The 19,307-nt window shown below is 39.1% G+C and overlaps 1 protein-coding gene across 2 annotated transcripts; it reads left to right on the top strand.

Annotated features, from left to right (window-relative positions):
• Positions 1–3,338: 3,338 nt before the first annotated feature.
• Positions 3,339–18,536, top strand: TMEM150C (transmembrane protein 150C; the record flags this gene model as incomplete). 2 transcript variants are annotated; one of them, XM_079703922.1, is made up of 7 exons in its annotated part: positions 3,339–3,424; positions 4,677–4,730; positions 4,861–4,893; positions 5,359–5,426; positions 12,049–12,176; positions 15,568–15,745; positions 18,328–18,536. In XM_079703922.1, 7 exons carry the CDS (start codon positions 3,345–3,347, stop codon positions 18,534–18,536), a joined length of 750 nt encoding a protein of 249 aa, XP_079560048.1. The 2 variants fall into 2 exon arrangements, with proteins under 2 accessions (XP_079560048.1, XP_079560047.1); XM_079703921.1 differs by having other exon boundaries at positions 3,345–3,424; positions 15,568–15,626; positions 18,416–18,536.
• Between the last annotated feature and the right edge of the window lie 771 nt (positions 18,537–19,307).

The following is a 19,307-nucleotide window of genomic DNA, read 5'->3' as shown; positions in this document are numbered from 1 at the left end:
AAGACAGAGTGAAGGATGTACAGGATCTCTCTGTTTTCTTTCTTACAACTGCCCATGAATTTGCAGTTTTCTCTAAGGGAAAAAAAAAAAACAAACATAACCAATGTAAACTTCCTGAGGAAGCACCAAAATAGTTCCATTAGAAGCTAAATAATACAATTATCCATAGACTTATTCTTATCACCTCCCAAGGCATCCTTTTAGGTTAAAAAAGGGAAATTTCATCTATCATTAGGCAAGGGATACAGTATGGTTTTCTCATAATTTGGATATAAGTTTTCCCTATGAGAATTTAACTAGTAAAAATAAAACAATTTAGGAGAGTAGCCATTAGCCACCTTAGCTGCTTCCAAAACAAAATAAGAAAAGCAATGCATACTTAATGATAACCAGAGGGTAGAAACTTAAGAAGGTGGGCCTTCAATATATGTTTAAGAAAAAGGTATTAATTAATTTTTTGGAGCATCATCTGAAGAAAGAAACTATTATTAATACTATCAGGAAGGGAGCCTGCCTTGTTCTAGAAAAGCAGGAGCCCAGAGAAGAAAGTGTTAAGCTGTCGTGAGGCCCTGTCCTTGTACCTAACAGGTGTATTGATCTGCTTGGCAGTTAAGAGTTGGCAGGGATGCCACTTACAGAACATGTATTTATGTGTGAGGTACTTTACCTGCCTTGTCATTAATCCTCAGCACAACTCTACAAAATAGAAGTTATCTCCATCATTAAACTAAGGCTTAAGAGATGAAATAACTTGCCAGAGATCACACAGCTAGTGAGTGGCAGAACTGGGCTTCAGTCCTATGCCTGGCCATACCATTTCCAGTCCTCCATACTGCCTCTCTGTAAAGGAAATTAGTACACAAAGCTATTGTGCTTGATGCCTTGGTCTTAGAATTATCTCATTAACTCTCTTCACTCTAACTTCCTACTTCAAAATTTTGATCTTCCATATAGACATTCCTAAAAGGGAAGCCCATGTGAATATTTAGCCTTTTGGCAGTTGTGTTTTTCACTGTATATCAGTAAGTTGACACTGTGATTTACTCACCAGCCTAGTGTGAAAACGGTTCATAGGCATGAGTTCTTCTGCAGCTGATTACTCTGGGTATATGGGAGCATTCTGTTACTGTAAAAATTTAAGATACTGAACATGGGTTAACTTCCAAGGTACCACCACCCTGTGAGGCTTCAGTCTTTGATGCCCTTCTCCCTCTCTTAGAATTCAGTCTTCATGCGGCAAGATGGGGAAATGGTGTTGCTGATTTAAGTAACCGGCTCAGGCTTACGGAGTCAGTTATAGGCAAAGTGAAAGTTGAGAACTAGGTCCCCTAACTCTTACTCCAGTGTAACCCTTTTGGCTGTACTCATCTTGTCAGAGCGCCCTATTTCAGGGGCAGATCCAGAAAAATTGGTTTACATGCTCCGTTAACATCCCTATTTTCTGTACTCCCTCTGCATCTTGGCTACTGGTGGAATTATTTTTGTTAGCATTATTGATAGCTTTACTATGGGCTCACAATTTTCTGGACATAAATAAATGAATAGACACTGAAAAGTCATATTGTATATGTTTAAAATGTTCATCATTTCGACATCGTATAAACTGGGCAGCCATGCACCACTGGCTCAGATAATAGCTTTTATATATTGCATAGACTATTACATATAAAAAATAATACTCATTAGACCTCAGTATTTCCACTGCCTGATATAGTACCTGGCACAAGTAGGTTGTCAATATCTGTGAACTGGATCAGATTGGATTAGACTGAATTAAATTGGTTGAAAGTGGCTCTAATGTGTTTTGACTCCTAGATTCTGTAATTTATTTAACACACCTACCCAAGTAGGTGTTTACACTACAGCATGTCTGTTCAAAGACACATTATTAGGTCAAGTTGTCTGTCCCCTGATCTGAAAGATCTACCTAATCAGGTAGGTCAGTTCTGGGAACTAAGACCTTCCTGAGACCTCACAGATTACCAGCCTGGAAGGCTGTGTTCTCTCTCTGTTCTCAACACTGGGAAGGGCCAGGGAGTCTCAGCACATGAAAGCAGATATTGCAGAGGTGCTCAGAAATGTGGCAGCACTGGTTCAAACCCAGTAAGTGACTTTTTGCAGTTAATTGTAAAACCCCAAATAATGAGTAGTGATATTTCCTTAGAGTTGCCATTTAATCACTTTACCCTTCTCTTTGTCAGGTCACCTGCAGAAGTCTCTAGGGCACTTTATTTTCTTGAAACAGATTTTTTCTTTTGCCTTAAGGATTGTTGGCATCCAGAGTCTCAAATAGATTTTGTCTGATGGCTTTGGGAAAAGAAGGAAAGTGATAATTAGTTGTTTCTTTCTGTTCTGTATCAATAACTTTTCACAGACACTTCTGAAGCTTCTGGTTTTCACTTCATTTTTGTGGAGAACTTTTTATTTATATGTTTTTCTTTTAAAATATAGTATACCAGATGCCTGACATCTGTATCCTTTTTGATTGTGTTAGTTGGAGCGAATTTAAAGTTATACACAATACATTGTTTTCTAGAGCATTCGTCTTTAGAGTCTTCTGGGATTGTTGCTCTATAACATGTCATGAGGAAAGTTCAGATTTCCAAATCATTTGTCATTTCTTCCTGCACTGCTAATTTGTTTAGTAACCATTTGCTTCTCACACTCTTGTCTGCCAAGCTGTAGACATAGGTACATGCCAGATCCATAGATCCATAATCCATAAATGTTAATAATAGCACTAAAAGTAGGTTGGAGTGTGCCTTTGATATCTAGCTTTTCTCCTGAAAGTCCTAAACCAATCTCTCTGGTCTTTTCTTAAATACACAGGTGCTTGTATAATGATACATGTCTTTAGGAGAAATTTTCCATCAGTTCTCAACTAAAACTCTGGAATATTTATTTTTTTTTTTATTTTTATTTTTATTTTTTTTTGCGTTACGGGGGCCTCTCACTGTTGTGGCCTCTCCCGTTGCGGAGCACAGGCTCCGGACGCGCAGGCTCAGCGGCCATGGCTCACAGGCCCAGCCGCTCCGCGGCATGTGGGATCTTCCCAGACCGGGGCACGAACCCGCGTCCCCTGCATCGGCAGGCGGACTCGCAACCACTGCACCACCAGGGAAGCCCCTGGAATATTTAAACTAATGATAGAAAACAGTCTTCCATGTTACTTCCTCAAGGGATTTCCTACATGTGTAGGTAACAGTAATGACACTGATTTGAATCATGGATTCATAAAATACACTTTTTAAGGTTAAAGTAAACTTCCATTCCATCTTGAAAGAGTGAGATCAATTTTTGCCTTTGTTATTAACACCTGTTCATTTTATTTCAGGGGTACAGGTATGGATGGGAAGAAATGCAGCATATGGATGTTTTTACCCCTTGTATTTACCTTGTTTACTTCAGCTGGATTGTGGATAGTGTGAGTATTCTCTTATTTAAGGACTCAGGTGCAATGTAGATAAAAATGTCAAGTGTTGATAGTATGGTTGCCCCTTTGTATCTGCAGACTGCACATCCTTGGAGTCAACCAACTGCAGATCAAAATTATTCAGGAAAAAAAATTCCAGAAAGTTCCAAAAGGCAAAACTTGAATTTGCTGCTCACTGGCAACTATTTACATAGCATTTACATTGCATTTACAACTATTTATATTTTATTAAGTATTATAAATAACTTAGAGATGAAAGTATACAGGAGGATATGCATAGGTTACAGTTGACCCTTGAACAACAGAAGTTTGAACTGCGAGGGCCCACTTATATGCGGATTTTTTTTCAATAACTATAGTACTATATGGTCCATTGTTGGTTGAGTTCGAGGATATGGACCCTTGGATGTAGAGCTGACTATGGGACTTGATTATCCACAGAATCTGGTGTCCACTGCTGGTCCTGGGACCAATCCCCCACAGATACAGAGGGACAACTGTTCATATTCATATGAATGTATTTGTAAATACTTTAAAATAATGTTTACTAATTCAATCATGCTAAATTCCCCATTTCCCTTCCCTTCTTCTTTCACCCAAAGTAAATGATAAGAGCAAGTAATAAATTATGCAAAGCAGACGGTGAAGAATACTGGTGATGTAGACTCATTATTTGCAAGATTTGCTAATTTGACACTAACATGCTATAAAGATTCCATTCACAGTCCTGTTCATAGTCCAGGTTTTTGGTGTGTGTGACTGGGTCTGGTACGTTTATAAAATGGGTATCATTACATTAGAAGTCTTGCTTACCACAAAACATTCCCACACTTGCTTATTTCGAGTACTGTTTACTTCTAGAAAATTATTTTAGTTCCTTGCAGTTCATTAAGAAAGGTGGACACGTATTCCTGAGAAATTAGAAACTTTGAATCCTAATTTTAGTTTGCCCAAAGTTGTATGGTCTTACTTCTTTGCTTCCCAGTTTCCAGATTATTATGATTGCCATTAATTAATTGCCATTAATTTTCTTTTGAAAATTAAAGAAATACTATTAATGACATTTACGGTTCAGAGGGCTAGGTGAGCTATAGGTAAAGCATTGCAGTAAAACAACATTTTCCTAGTTAGAAAAAAATGAATATGATTTAATGTGGTTAGTCCAATAAAACTGGGAAACAAATGATTCTTGGGTTTTTTTACATCTCTTTGTTTTATAAATTTTTTTGTTTTTTCTTCATAGATACTTTATAGCTGTGGAAGATGACAAAATTTTCCCATTAAACTCAGCTGAAAGGTAAAATTTATCTCTGGGTAATTCTTTGTTCATCAGTAGATTTAACAAAAACTTTGCCACTGATGAAGTTAAACTATGCACAAGTGACCATGCTTTAACCTGAGCTTCTGGGTTTTCTTTTGTTATCCAGGAAACCTGGTGTGAAGCATGCACCATATATAAGGTAACTTGATAATTCTCTTCTGATCTGTTGGATCTTAGGAAAGTTTAGGGTGTATTAGTTCTGGCTACTAGGACAAAGTAGCATAGACTGGGTGGCTTATAAACATGAGAAACTTATTTATCACATCTCTAGAGGCTGGAAGTCTAAGATCAGGGTGCCAGCATGGTCAGGTTCTGATGAGAGCCTTCTTCCAGGTTGCAGACTGCCATCCTCTCATTGTGTCCTCACATGGCAGAAAGAGGGCAAGAGAACTCTCTAGGGTCCCTTTTATAAGGGCACTAATCCCATTCACCAGGGCTCCGCCCTCATGATCTAATCACCTCCCAAAGGCCCCACCTCCTAATGCCATCATATTGGGGGTTAGGATTTCAGCATATGAATTTTTAGGGGACACAGACATTCAGTCAATGGTGGAGAGTTATCGATTTTACTACAGTAATAATAAAACACTTCCTGTTTTTCAAGTATTGCAGGTGATGAACCTCCTGCAAGCTGTGTGTTTAGTCAAGTTATGAACATGGCAGCATTCCTAGGTAAGAAGAACATAAAGAATGCTTTATGTGCTTTGGTATGTTTCTTTTTTATTTTAAATTCTCCCAAACCCATATCAAAAGTGTGGTGGGCTTAGTTGATAATTCAGTATCATATCATGTCAATATGCTGAAGAGGGCTTTTTGTTTTGAGGGTCTTTTTTTCTCATGAATCCTTTTACATTCACCTGCTTACCTTACGTTTTCTTTTCCTTTTACCATCTTTAATCATTTCAGCCAATTCTTGACTTTATTTCTTTTGCTGCATGAAATGATATATTTCATGGGCCATAAAATCCTGCATGAGAATGTAATATTGTGCAATATGTTTGCTTTAAAAAGAATGCCTTATTTTTTCCTTCACTGGCAAGATGAAAAAATGCTTAGGCTCTATGATAAATATTGATGTGTGTAGATATTGTCTTTAAATCTAAAGGTCAGCCTTAACATTAGGGTGATGCTCTCCCCTGTGCCTATACACATATCAAGCTGGCAAATAGAAATGTAGGTTAAAAAAAGAAAGAAAGAAACCTTTTGTACTCATGTCTGGCCCCAATTCCCCACTTTTCCTTTAGGGACCAAGGCCCTCATTTAATATCCTGTCCCCTTTGTACTGTTCCCTGGGGATCGTGGGAACCACCCATGCTCTCTGTCTTCCTCCAAATTGACCTTATAGCCCATTTCCTCCAGGCCAGGACTCCTCGTTGTCTTTCAAAGGGTCAACCAGCTACCCACCACTGGCATATTGTTGGGTCGGCCAGTGACAGCTAAATTTTTCAACAGTGGTTTTCTGGAAGTGGTTCTTTTGCATAGCGAGACTTTCACTCCAAGTAAGAGAGAATGATGATGTTATTACCAAGGGAGTATTGGCACCTGTCCCCCAGAGAGGTGCCCTGTTATTTCATCTATTTATAAACGCCCCACAAAGAAATTTCTATTCACTCTTACATGTTCCCTTTTAATGTTTGCTGTAGGAAAAGGGAAGACCTGTAGAATTCCCTGGAAAATCAAGGGAGACGGTTGGTCCAACATGCAACACAGGCAGAATCTTAGTTGGTTCAGAAGGCTGATAATGTGAGAAACATGGAGAATGTTCCCTGTGAGGCACCAGGGGAAGTGCTAGTGGGTCCGGTTTTGTCCTCACTGCCTTTAGCCTCAAAGTTGCCAGGAGCTGTAGACTCACTCTTTTTTCCTAGTCTTGACATTACTCTTCTAAAGAGCTCTAATAAACATATTCAAGCTAAGGCATAAATGACCTCTAAGGAGATATTTGCATTTAATAGAACACAAAGTCCCAAGGATGAATCTGGACTTGCAGGGTCAGGGACCCTTCCCAGCCCATCTGCCATCACACCACATAGGCCTGCAGGTTGGTTCAGACTCATATGATCATCCCCATGGAGCACAATAATAACAATAATTGATGACAGTCACTTAATATTCCAGGCACAATGCTAAGTGCTTTGCAAATACTACCTCTTCTAATCATGATACACAGGAAATTGCCTTTATGAGGAAGCTGTCACAGGCTGTCTGTCCTCCACTGGGCTTTAAAGAAACCAATGAACATGTTGGAAACAATATATTATCCTTTATATTCTTAAGACAAATTGATATGTCCCAATAGTCTTTAGTGTAAAACCTAAAATATGCCAGTTTGCACAGCTCACAAATTTATCCAGTTATAAAGCTGATGATTAACTCATTATAAAAGCATTTCCAAAAACACAGTCATGAAAACAAGTTCCCCTCTTGCAGATGACATTCATCATCATCTGACTCTCCAGTCCTCCCCTGCTCCACCAAGAAGCAATTAAGTTTTTACTAGCTTTTGCTCTAAAGTATTACAGCATCCAATATTTATACTTTATTATCTTTCATCATTTTTAGTGCCATCTGGTAGACACAGAACTGATTAAGATTAGTGTTCAGTGGGAGTGAACCAACAATTATTTATCTGGGAATGAAAAAGAATCAGTTTACTAATGATTCTTGCTCTAAACTGTGGTTGCTTTTGTCTCCCCAGGCCTATCCCTCTTAGACCTCAGACTGTTACTTTAGACAACATCACTGACTGTAAAAAACAACATAGACCAGCTATAAATCACTGCTTGTTGGCAGCTGTATAGATTATAATTTATAACCTACAAATGAGTTGGTGTAGCATTTATTAAAATCAGTTAGCAAAGACCTTATATCTTTTTGATGGACTAATCAAAGTTCAAATGCTCAGTGATTTCCTTATAGAATTAGTTATGCTTTTTGTCCTGAATTTACACTTTCATTTCTCCTGGGGGATGGGGTGTAAAGACCTAAGACAATTTTTTTTTTTAGGTAAGAAGTGGATTTATTTAGAGAGAAACACACTCCACAGACAGAGTGTGGGCCATCTCAGAAGTCAAAAGGCCCCAGGTTACAGGGTGGTTAGTTTTTATGGGCTGGGTAATTTCTTTTTTTTTTTTTAACTTCCTAAATTTTATTTATTTATTTGTTTGTTTATTTCTTTTTATACAGCAGGTTGTTATTAGCTATCCATTTGATACATATTAGTGTATACATGTCTATCCCAATCTCCCAATTCATCCCACCACCACCACCACCCCACTTTCCCCCCTTGGTGTCCATACGTTTGTTCTCTACATCTGTGTTTCTATTTCTGCCTTGCAAACTGGTTCATCTGTACCATTTTTCCAGATTCCACATATATGCATTAATATACAATATTTGTTTTTCCCTTTCTGACTTACTTCACTCTGTGTGACAGTCTCCAGATCTATCCACGTCTCTACAAATGACCCAATTTTGTTGCTTTTTATGGCTGAGTACTATTCCATTGTATACATGTACCACATCTTTATCCATTCATCTGTCGATGAGCATTTGCTTCCATGACCTGGCCATTGTAAATAGTGCTGCAATGCACATTGGGGTGCATGTGTCTTTTTGAATTATGGTTTTCTCAGGGTATATGCCCAATAGTGGGACTGCTGGGTCATATGGTAATTCTGTCTTTAGTTTTTTAAGGAACCTCCATACTGTTCTCCATAGTGGCTGTATCAATTTACATTCCCACCAACAATGCAGGAAGGTTCCCTTTTCTGCACACCCTCTCCAGCATTTGTTGTTTGTAGATTTTCTGATGATGCCCATTCTAACTGGTGTGAGGTGATACCTCATTGTAGTTTTGATTTGCATTTCTCTAATAATTAGTGATGTTGAGCAGCTTTTCATGTGCCTCGGCCATCTGTATGTCTTCTTTGGAGACCAAGACAAATTTCTTAAAAAGAATATTATTTTCTGCCCTGGAGAGGTTGTGAGGATAAACTAATAGGTGAATGATTTTGGTCACCTAATAGCGGCGTCTTTCCCTCCTTCAGCCAAAACATATTGATTGTCATGTTCTACTGCTGTCATAAATAAGAATTATTGATGCATAAACAGTAAAACTAAACAAAATGAAAAAGAATTTGGCCAGACACCAGTCTAGAACTGCAGTGAAGAGCTGATGTTTTGAGTTTGAACTTTAAAAACCCAATCAGCTTCAAAATAAAAGAATTTAACAAAGAAAATAAGGAATTACTCTAATATTTATATTTTTTAACAGGCAGATAAATTCAATAAGGGACACTTGTATAGCAAAGGACTGTTGGAAATATCAAAAACAACAAAAGGGTGGGTTTTAAAAATCTTTTCTAAAACTGTAAGTAAAAGTTTAAATTTTTAAATGAAACAAAAAATATATCTATTGAGCAGAATGTTAATGTGGTAAAAATTGGTTGACATATATAAAGATGGCTTTGAAATTGCCCTACTGCCCAAGAAAACTTTTTCAATAAGGTATAATTAAATCATTACTTGGTTGTAAATGGACTTCATAACAGATAGTCTGAATCTGTCTGTATTTAAACCTGTTAATAAAACTGTTAATGGATCAGAAGCTTTATTATTTCCACAACCGTAAAATTTCAACTAGACCCTATTTTGGAAAGAAATTAGGCCTAGTCTCAGCTGATTAATAATGGAGTTAATAGGTTAAAAGGGCCAAGTGTGGTGTTTGGAATGCTGTTCTGGAAGTTGGGAATGTTGGGTTGATTCCTGTCTTCAGGGAGGTTTCTGTTTCCTGCTTAATGTCATCATCTGTTCTTGATGAAGTGATTTACCATCCATATTACAAATGAGAAGGCTAGCAATGCTGGAGCCAGGAGAATGGTAGACGTCCAGAGTTCACTGGTGAGAAATGAGTAACACAGACAGTGGCACTGACTGTGTCCCTTTGGGTAGAGGGGCACAAACTACCTGGATGGTCAATGTGAAGAGCCATTTCGGTGTCTGCTTTGGCAGTGGGTTAGGGCTTCGGCCAGAGTTCCAGCACCATCCTAGCCCTACAAACTGGATGACAACCAGAAAGTTCCCAGAGTCATACTCTCCACTAGTCGTTTTTAAAAGAAATTAAATGTGCTGCCTTGGTATTCTGTCATTATGTGTTGACTAATATCCACACACAATTAATTAGCAAATGTCTCCCCTGGTGCCTTGTATGGAGATTTCTGGTCTAAATCTAATGGCTTCTTTATCTGAAGATCACTTTGTGTCAGGGCGCTTATGTTGAATTTCTCATCTCCCCACTTCTTCCTCCTATTCGTATCCCCAAAAGTATTAGAAATTGTGCTTATTTTTTCATCCTCTAGGATAGTTATTGTCAACATTAATAGACTTCTGATAATATGATAACTCCTAACTGGATCCCTCAAACCATTAGGTTGAAAAACTATTATCAAAAAAATGGTTCTGAAGAACCTAGGGGCAGGACAGGAATAAAGACGCAGACATAGAGAATGGACTTGAGGACACGGGGAGGGGGAAGGGTAAGCTGGGACGAAGTGAGAGAGTGGCATGAATTTATATACACTACCAAACGTAAAATAGATAGCTAGTGGGAAGCAGCCGCCTAGCACAGGGAGATCAGCTCCGTGCTTTGTGACAACCTAGAGGGGTGGGATAGAGAAGATGGGAGGGACATGCAAGAGGGAGGAGATATGAGGATATATGTATATGTATAGCTGATTCACTTTGTTATACAGCAGAAACGAACACAACAATGTAAAGCAATTATTCTCCAATAAAGATGTTAAAAAACTATTATCAACTCAAGTATAATCTATTAATTTGATGATGAATCATGGGCATTAGCTTTAACATAAATATACTAAAAGCTAAATCAGATCCAAACAATTTAAGATTTCATAGATTGCAGTTTATTTCTATTTTGTTTCCAAAATCCAACTATTAACCAAGTTGTATACCACTCTGACCAGAGGTACTTGGAACTGAAAGTCAACTCACTGAACTAACTTTGTAGCTTGAAACTATGAAATTTGTCATACTTGGGAAATGCAAACTTGGGAAATGCAAACTTGTGAATGGGTTTCTTTGTTAATGGCTACTAATAATGGCCTGAAATCAAGGCAGACTTATAGCAAATAATTACCTACTAATTGCTGTATAAATAGGATGATTCTTGAATTCCTAACTGTCTTCCCCGCTAAACCTTAATGTCAAAATAAATTGCCTTAGGAAGTAGTAAGTGCATTTCTTTATATTAGATATAACATATTAATTGCAAGTGCTTTTTAAAAATCATTTGTAGACTGACCTCTCACAGCTTTTTGTATAAATATGAAAATATCCCTGCACTAAGCAATTAATAAAAGGGGATTCTTAGATTAGTCACTTGAGTATGGACTGACCTCAAGGTTACTATTAGAAGTCAGATTTGAAATCTAAGTAACTTCCTTTTCCTCTCTGCAGATTCTCCAATGACAATTTGATTCAAAAGAGTGGGATTTTAAAATAAGTAATTAACATCATTTGAAGAATTGAGAATAATTAATATAATCAATATGATTTTCAGTACATACCAAACCCCCAAATCTGCTATATTAAAATACAGATTCCATGATTTTATTGCTGTAACTGCTCTAATTTGGATGAGCTGTCTTTGTCCTTTGACAATGAACACCTGCAGGTAGAATCAGAAGGGAGAGGGAATAAACCAGTAATAAAGGGATTTGTACATGTGCCTTTATCTTCCTTCCTATCCCCAAGGATGATTTCTGGCACAGGGACCAGCAGGTTTGTCTAGATTGGTAACCTTGTCTTCTTTCCCGTGTTTTCTTGCCCTATCTGTTCTAACGCGGTTCTAAACTAAAGGCTGATTGAATCAGTGAATTCCCGTGCCACGGGCTGTCTCTCTATGTCTGATCTGTTGTATGCCAAGCCTCTGTGATGTTCTCCTAAGCCAGTTTGTCTTGTGCTGACCTTGTTTTTGAAAACTCTGAGAACAACACTAGTTGTTACCAGTCTATCATCTTGCTTCACCCAAATAACATATAGCACGCTGCTTCAATTCCTCTCTGCTTTCCCCAGGTTAGCTAGAATAAAACATCTCAGTAATCAGAAACATCGCATGGAAAATTTCTTTTAAAAATGCATCTGTCGTTTTAGAGATTTAAAGGTGTACTGTGGCAAAAAGTTTACTTCTGCACATTGTGGCTTTAGAACGCTGCTTCCTAGTCTGACTGTGTGATTTAACTTTTTCATTTATAACGTTTTGTTTTATTCCCAGCTCTGGTGGTAGCTGTTCTGCGCTTCATACAACTGAAACCAAAGGTTTTAAATCCGTGGCTGAATATTAGTGGATTGGTGGCGCTCTGTCTGGCTTCCTTTGGAATGACCTTACTTGGTAATTTTCAGGTACTTCATTTGGCCTTTTTCACCTCCATCTCACACTTCACCTATATGATGATCACAGCCACTGAGGTATAGTCACTACGTGGCCCATAGAATTCTCCATGAATCTTTAAAAAAATGCTAACAGTGGTTCCTGATATGCACAGGTTCTCCAGCAGTCAGCCCATCTGTTCTTTGAGCCTCGCCTACATAAGTCTGAATTAAACATGAGAAATTCCTCCCTATGCATTGGAAATACAGCACAGCGATTGGGAAATGTATCTACTAAAATAGGGCTTTCAAACCACTGTATACTTTTTTTCATAACAAATTGTATCCTAATGTACCTTTCTAGAAAATTAATAGGATCATTGCCTTTCTGTAATCAAACATTGAACATCCTTATTGGATGAAACCTTGCATTTTAGATTAGCAAGCTCACATGGGAGTCAGTTTGAAAACCCAGAATTCCTCTAGAACACCTGTGACTTGTATAAAGAGGTACTAACCCTCAGTCTTCTTCCCAGAGATATAGAAACCCAAGGTCACTTAAGCATAATTTCCCTTGCCAATACCCTCACACAACTCTTGACCTAAATGACTTCATTTGTAAAATAGACATGGAGACCCTGCCCAGTTACAGTAGTTTTCTGTTTTCCCTGCCTCCATTCCCTCCCCAGCATCCTCCGGCCTCTGCGATATACTGCTGCTAGAAACTTCCTCCTTGCAATCAAACACCAATCCTGACACTTCTCCCCCGTCTGTTGAGTGAAATCCAAATGGTGCAGGCATTCCAGACACTCAGCATTCTAGTGAGCGTTTAGGAATGTTCTTACTGAAAATATGGTAGTGGATTTTCTAAGACTGTCTCTCGTCCTTGACCCTCAGTGCTGATAATTCATTAAATTAGGATAACTCATTCCCCAAGATGTCCCCTGGCACACAGTAGCAACTCAATAAGTATTTTTTTAAATAAATAAATTTATTTATTTTATTTATTTTTATTTTTGTGGCTGCACTGGGTCTTCGTTGCCGTGCACAAGCTTTCTCTAGTTGCGGCGAGTAGGGGCTATTCTTTGTTGCGGTGCACGGGCTTCTCATTGCGGTGTCGTCTCTTGTTGAGGAGCATGGGCTCTAGGCGCACAGGCTTCAGTAGTTGTGGCACGCGGGCTTAGTTGCCCTGCGGCATGTGGGATCTTCCCAGACCAGGGCTTGAACCTGTGTCCCCTGCATTGGCAGATGGATTCTTAACCACTGTGCCACCAGGGAAGTCCTTAATAAGTATTTTTTACTTAATGGGCTGTCTGACAGATAGGCAGGCAATCCCACCCATTCCTCTAACTATTCTAGATCTCATTCCATATCAACCTAGATAATGAGAAAGCTGCATTCTTAGAACCTATTGGCTAGGAGGATGAATTATCAGGAGAATATTTGAGAGTTTATCTGTTAAGCTCCAAAATGATAGGGCACAGATCATTTTTTATTGAGATTTTGGTGGTAGTCTTTCCTCCACTTATCCATCTGTGCTACAGGGACTGGCATGTTGCAAAATGCTCAGTAACTATCATTTCTCTCAACCAGGTCTTAGATGGAAGTTACTGAGTAGACATTTTGTTTTTCACTAAAGTTCCCCGAAGAATCCCAGTGATTGGGTTGTTTGGGTGAACCAGAGATATTCAAAACCGTAAATGATGATGCTATATATGAAGAACATTTTCTGGAATATCTACAGAGATTACACAGGAAACAAATAACACATTAGTTGCCTGTGGAGAAGCCAGGTGGCTAGTATATGAGATAAGAGACAGACTTTTCAATCTATACTCTTTTTACAATTTTTAAAAATATTTTTTATTTTAATTAATTAATTTATTTATTTATTTATTTTTTGTGGTGCATGGGCCTCTCACTGTTGTGGCCTCTCCCGTTGCAGAGCACAGGCTCCGGATGCACAGGCTCAGCGGCCATGGCTCACGGGCCTAGCCGCTCCACGGCATGTGGGATCTTCCCAGACCGGGGCATGAATCCGTGTCCCCTGCATCAGCAGGCGGACTCTCAACCACTGTGCCACCAGGGAAGCCCTGTATCATCTATTTTTAAACTTAGAATTAAAAAATAAATGAACAGACTATGTAGAGCATGGAAAACCAATTTCCTAGAAGTAAAATTTGACTTGGGGAATCATTACTTAAAGTGTTTCAGGACTTCCCTGGCGGTCCAGTTGTTTAGACTCCACGCTTCCAAGGCAGGGGGTGTGGGTTCGATCCCTGGTCAGGGAACTAAGATCCCACATGCTGTGCAGCCAAAAAATAAATAAATAACAATAAAATAAAATGTTTCAAAAATATGTTTTGAACTGTGAGGGGGGAAAATGGCTTCTTCAAAGAAGAAAAAAGTCCTACAGCCAAAACAATAGAAAAAAATTGTAAAGGGAAAGTAATATTGATTTGATACAACCATTATTCATAGCAACGCTAAACAATAAAACACCTGAAGGCAATGGCGATTCAAAAAGATATTTTCACCATGTTTTTAAAGCCATCTTTCAACAGTAGATTTTATTTCCTGTATGTTTCCTGTATATGTGGGGTACTATATGTGTAGTTAAAAATACATGCAATTAATAAAGGTGTTTTAAGTGACAGATATATTTTTTAAACCAGTGGGTAATGATTTGGGCAGTTTACATCTCTAACCCCCAATTGAAATAACCCAGATGGGTCTCCTTTAACCTATTAACTGTATAAAAGCCTTGACCAGGAATCTTCAAACACTGTTGCCCTTTAATGGGTCTCCAGATATGGCAAAAGCTCATAAGTGCAGGTTTCTTATTTTAATAGGAAAACAAAACAAAAGCCCATTAACAATGAATTGGCCACATTACATAGACTGGCCAGTTTTGTAAGAGTAAAGAACAGCTCAAGTGTTATTAGTTGTCCAGGCCAGTGAAATCTTGACCTGCTTAGAATTGACCATCCTCAATCAGTAAATAACACAGCCGGGTCCTGGTCTCATTTCTTAGTCTAGAAAACATAGTTTGGGGTTTATGTCTGTAGAAACTTTGACATTTCTCTTTTTTTGTGTAACTCTCCTGCTTTTTTCTTTTACTTTTCTACAAAGCTTTTCTGGAAAATAAATTCAAAAAATACATTACCACTGCCTGTATGGTTCTTCCAAACAAACGTTTTGAGGTGTGGGCATACTATTCATTTCTCTTCTTCCCTTCAGAGTTGGAACCAATGGAGAATAGACACAAAGAGCCAGTGGAGATGAAGGATTCTACTCTTTCTACAACCTATCATCCCGTTATTGGGACATCTCTTTACCTATTTTTTTCTCCTTCACGTATTCCATTGGCTTGTGTGTATTTTCTAAATGGGCCTCCACAGGTCATTATCTGTTCATCCCTTAGCTCACAAATGATGAAGAAATCCATAATGTCGGAACTTCCTTGACTTTTGGATTTGGCACGTTGACCTGCTGGATCCAGGCTGCATTGACACTCAAAGTAAACATCAAGAACGAAGGACGGAAAGTTGGAATTCCACGAGTTATTCTCTCAGCATCTGTCACTCTCTGCGTGGTCCTCTGTATCCTTTGAATGTGAAAACGTTGTTTGCCAGTGAGATTAAAACACAGATAAGTTGTCCATGTAGAAGATGAGAAGATTGCCATTCTCAGTTGGTTAGGATATACTGTCGGATCAACTCAGAATATTAGACAAAAAAGAAAAATAAATGGGTGTAAAAATGAAAACTTTCAGACCTATTTTTCATGCCAAAGAGGAGATGGAGAGCTAAAGATAAAACAAGCTCTGCCTTCTCAAAACTGTTTCAATCTGTAGGAATGGTGCCATGCATTCTCCTTTTGGACGTAAAGTTTCCTTTGGTGAAAAACACAGAATGCATAACCAAAAGGGAATTGTGGGGTTTTTTTCCTTCCATCTTGAAAAATTCTTTTCATTTTCGACTTTATTAGTGGCTCTGTTATTTCATTTAATCTATTAACTCTAAAATGAATTTCTAGGGACAAAAGTACATTTATATCTTTCAGGAAAACAAGTGAGCTTTTCTGGAAAAGAAATTCAAGAACTAGATTACCACTGCATGTACTGTTGTCCTAAACAAATAATTTTGAGGTGCTATTTATTTCCCTTCCTCCCTCTCAGTTTGAACCAATGGAGAACAGTCACACGGAGCCAGATGGGGATGAAGAAATCAGCCTTTATTCCTAGTAAACTTGGAAAGGAAAATCGTGCAGGCCTCCTATCTCACACCCTGGAATTCAATCTATCCACCCAGTAAGAAGCAGAGAAATCAGGGAAAGGCAGAGGAGAGCACTACACTCAGCTGAAGCCCAAACAGATCGCAGAGGGACTGGTCTAGGGTGGAGCACAGTGACCCCACCTACTATAGCAGGGCCCAGTGGAAGTCAGCCAGTAATGACCCCACCAATCAGATCAGTCACTCAATCCTAAGTGTTCACTCCATTAGGTCCTCTGGAAACTGGAGAAGAAGGGAGTTCCTAGACGGCAAACTGTATAGCTAACACAGTTACAATCATCAATGTAATAGCCAATATTTACTGGGTACTTATAATGTGCTAGGCAGTATTCTAAGCACTTTAAATGTGTCAACCCTTTTAATCCTCACGTAACAAGTAAGAATAGTGAAAAACGGAGGTTAATTACCCAAGATCACACATGGTATGTGTCGATTTGTTCTAAACTCAGGCTTAGTTCTTATACTCGTAACCACTATGCCATCCCTCCTTAGAGTGGCTTTAAAATACGAAAACGTTTAGCATTTGGAGATGTTCGTTAGTGGAGTATTTGGAGCCATTTATTTCTTCTTCCCTCACAAACTGCCATTCAGTCATTTTAGCGGTTTTCTTAAGTCACGTTAGATTGAGAACATTTAAGGACTTGAAATTCAAGCCAAAAAACTTGCTTATTACTAGCAACCTGATAAAATATTTTATGAGTAAATGTGTCATAATTCTGCCAGTGCGAGATTTGAAGATGTATCCCTCCCCTATAAGTTAATATTGCTTTGGCAACATTTTGAACCCTCAGTCAGAAGAGTATGTACACATTTTAAATCATTCTGAGTTTTGAGCTTATACCGAACAATTCTGATCCATGATATTTCCGAAGACTTGGAACCATTTCGTGGTTCCCAGGTGAATGAATCCAGGCCTAGTCAGGAGAGTGAAGTTTGGCTGAAGTAGTTGTCATGGACTTTTTCACTCTCTGAAAATTTCCCAAGATTTTAAGGCTAAGTTCTGAAGGTAGAACTAATTCTAAGGGAACACTTCTGGTTTTTCTAAATAACCTTATTTAGTCCTTGGCCTCGTAGCTTTTCACTATAGAACGTTATGAACCTTTCTCCTCCCCAGCTCCTACCTTCATATATACTGATGTGTGTGTGTGTGTGTGTGTGTACACATACATACACTCTGTGTATAGTCAGGCATAGACGAATCATCTGTTCTTTGGTTTTTTAATTGCCTGCTTTCATTTGGGCACAAGTTTAAATGCAACACCAGGAATGAAACCAGCCTATAGAATATTGTCTGAAAGGCAACAGTGAAAACTAGAGAGAAGAGGGGCTACTTAGACCTTAGTAGTAGCACTGCAGAGACAAACACAGCTTATATGGAGGTAGTTAGCTATTTGATGCATTCACATTGTTCCATTGTCATTTGCAGTGTCTTTTAAAAATACAGCGTTATTTTTCTGGCCAACTAGTTACTTTGTTAATTGTAATTCTTTAGCTAGTCTCACAGTTTATTAGGCAGCCATAGAGTATAGCGGTCGAATGCATGGCCAGGGAGTCAGAGTGCTTGTGTTTGAATCCCAGTTCCACCAGTTAATACCCGTGTAACCCATTTGGCCTCCGTTTCCCTATTTTAAGCGAACTGCTGATAACAGGATGTCGTGATGAATAAGTTAGGTTTTCCATGAAAGCACCTAGAAGCATGTCTGGCACAAAGTAAGGGCTCAGTAATGTTGCCTTGTATTATTTATGGAGATGATGTTTAGCTGGCTCTGTGAAGCTCTTCTGCTAGTCGGGGGGAGAGCCAGGCTTTTCCTGTAAACTATCTCTGCCCAGAAAACAGCCCCATCTTAATGTGGACGATGGAGAAACTTGCCTTGACTACTTCTCCCCAGACTTCATCCTCATGGCCCAAGGCATCCACCTGTACGCAGCCAGGGTCCAGTGGGGCCTGGTCATGTGCTTCCTGTCTTACTTTGGCACCTTTGCTGTGGAGTTCCGGCATTATCGTTACGAGATTGTATGTTCCGAATACCAGGAGACTTTCCTAAGCTTCTCAGAAAGCCTGTCTGAAGCTTCTGAATATCAAACCGACCAGGTGTAACCCATCAGTTTTTCCTTGCTGGTGAGGTGGGCGTAGCACAGGGGAGGGGCCTAGGCACACCCACAGGATTTAACACACAACCTCATGACACATTGTAAACACAGGCACGTGCACGCGCGCGCACACACACACACACACACACACACATTCATGGCCATGTTTGCCGAACGAGCGTTTCAGGGCGTGTTATTTAACAAAAAAGCACAAGCCCTATGTGTCGAAATACACGCTGTTAACACTGAAAATATAATGCACGAGAGAGCAAGAAGCTTGTGCATGATCACCTCTCTTTTCCCCTCTCTCCCAACACCCCCTGCTCTTCTTGTCCTCTTCATGTATTCCAGACATCCTGATCACCCTACTTTGGGCAGGCCAAATGTAACATGGGAATAATGCCAAGTCCCAAAGTTGCCTTCAGATCCAGAGGGCTTGGAACCAGCTCGTGAGAACATTGTGAATCTGGCACTAGGGCTCTTGAATGGACAGAGTATCATTTGGTTGGATGGAAACTGTACAGAGATGTGACTCCGTGTAACCTGTGGATGATGTTGGATCAAGGATAGAACTTTCCCACAAAAACTCCCTTCATCATCGTTCAGTGGTTGGCTAAGCAGATTTGACAAAAGGAATACACTACGAGCTGTGAGGGGGAAGCCCATCACCATGATTTGGACTTTACTGTGACTGAGAAAATATTTCCAAATGTGAATATTTGTAGGGCCATGGTCTGCCATAGACAGATGGGGGCAGTGAGGGTGTGGTTTCAGTTTT

Source organism: Hyperoodon ampullatus (genome assembly GCF_949752795.1).
Source record: "Hyperoodon ampullatus genome assembly, chromosome: 1".
NCBI classification, from domain to species: domain Eukaryota; kingdom Metazoa; phylum Chordata; class Mammalia; order Artiodactyla; family Ziphiidae; genus Hyperoodon; species Hyperoodon ampullatus.
Note: the sequence above shows the minus strand (reverse complement) of the source record. Positions and strands in the feature narration are given on the sequence as shown.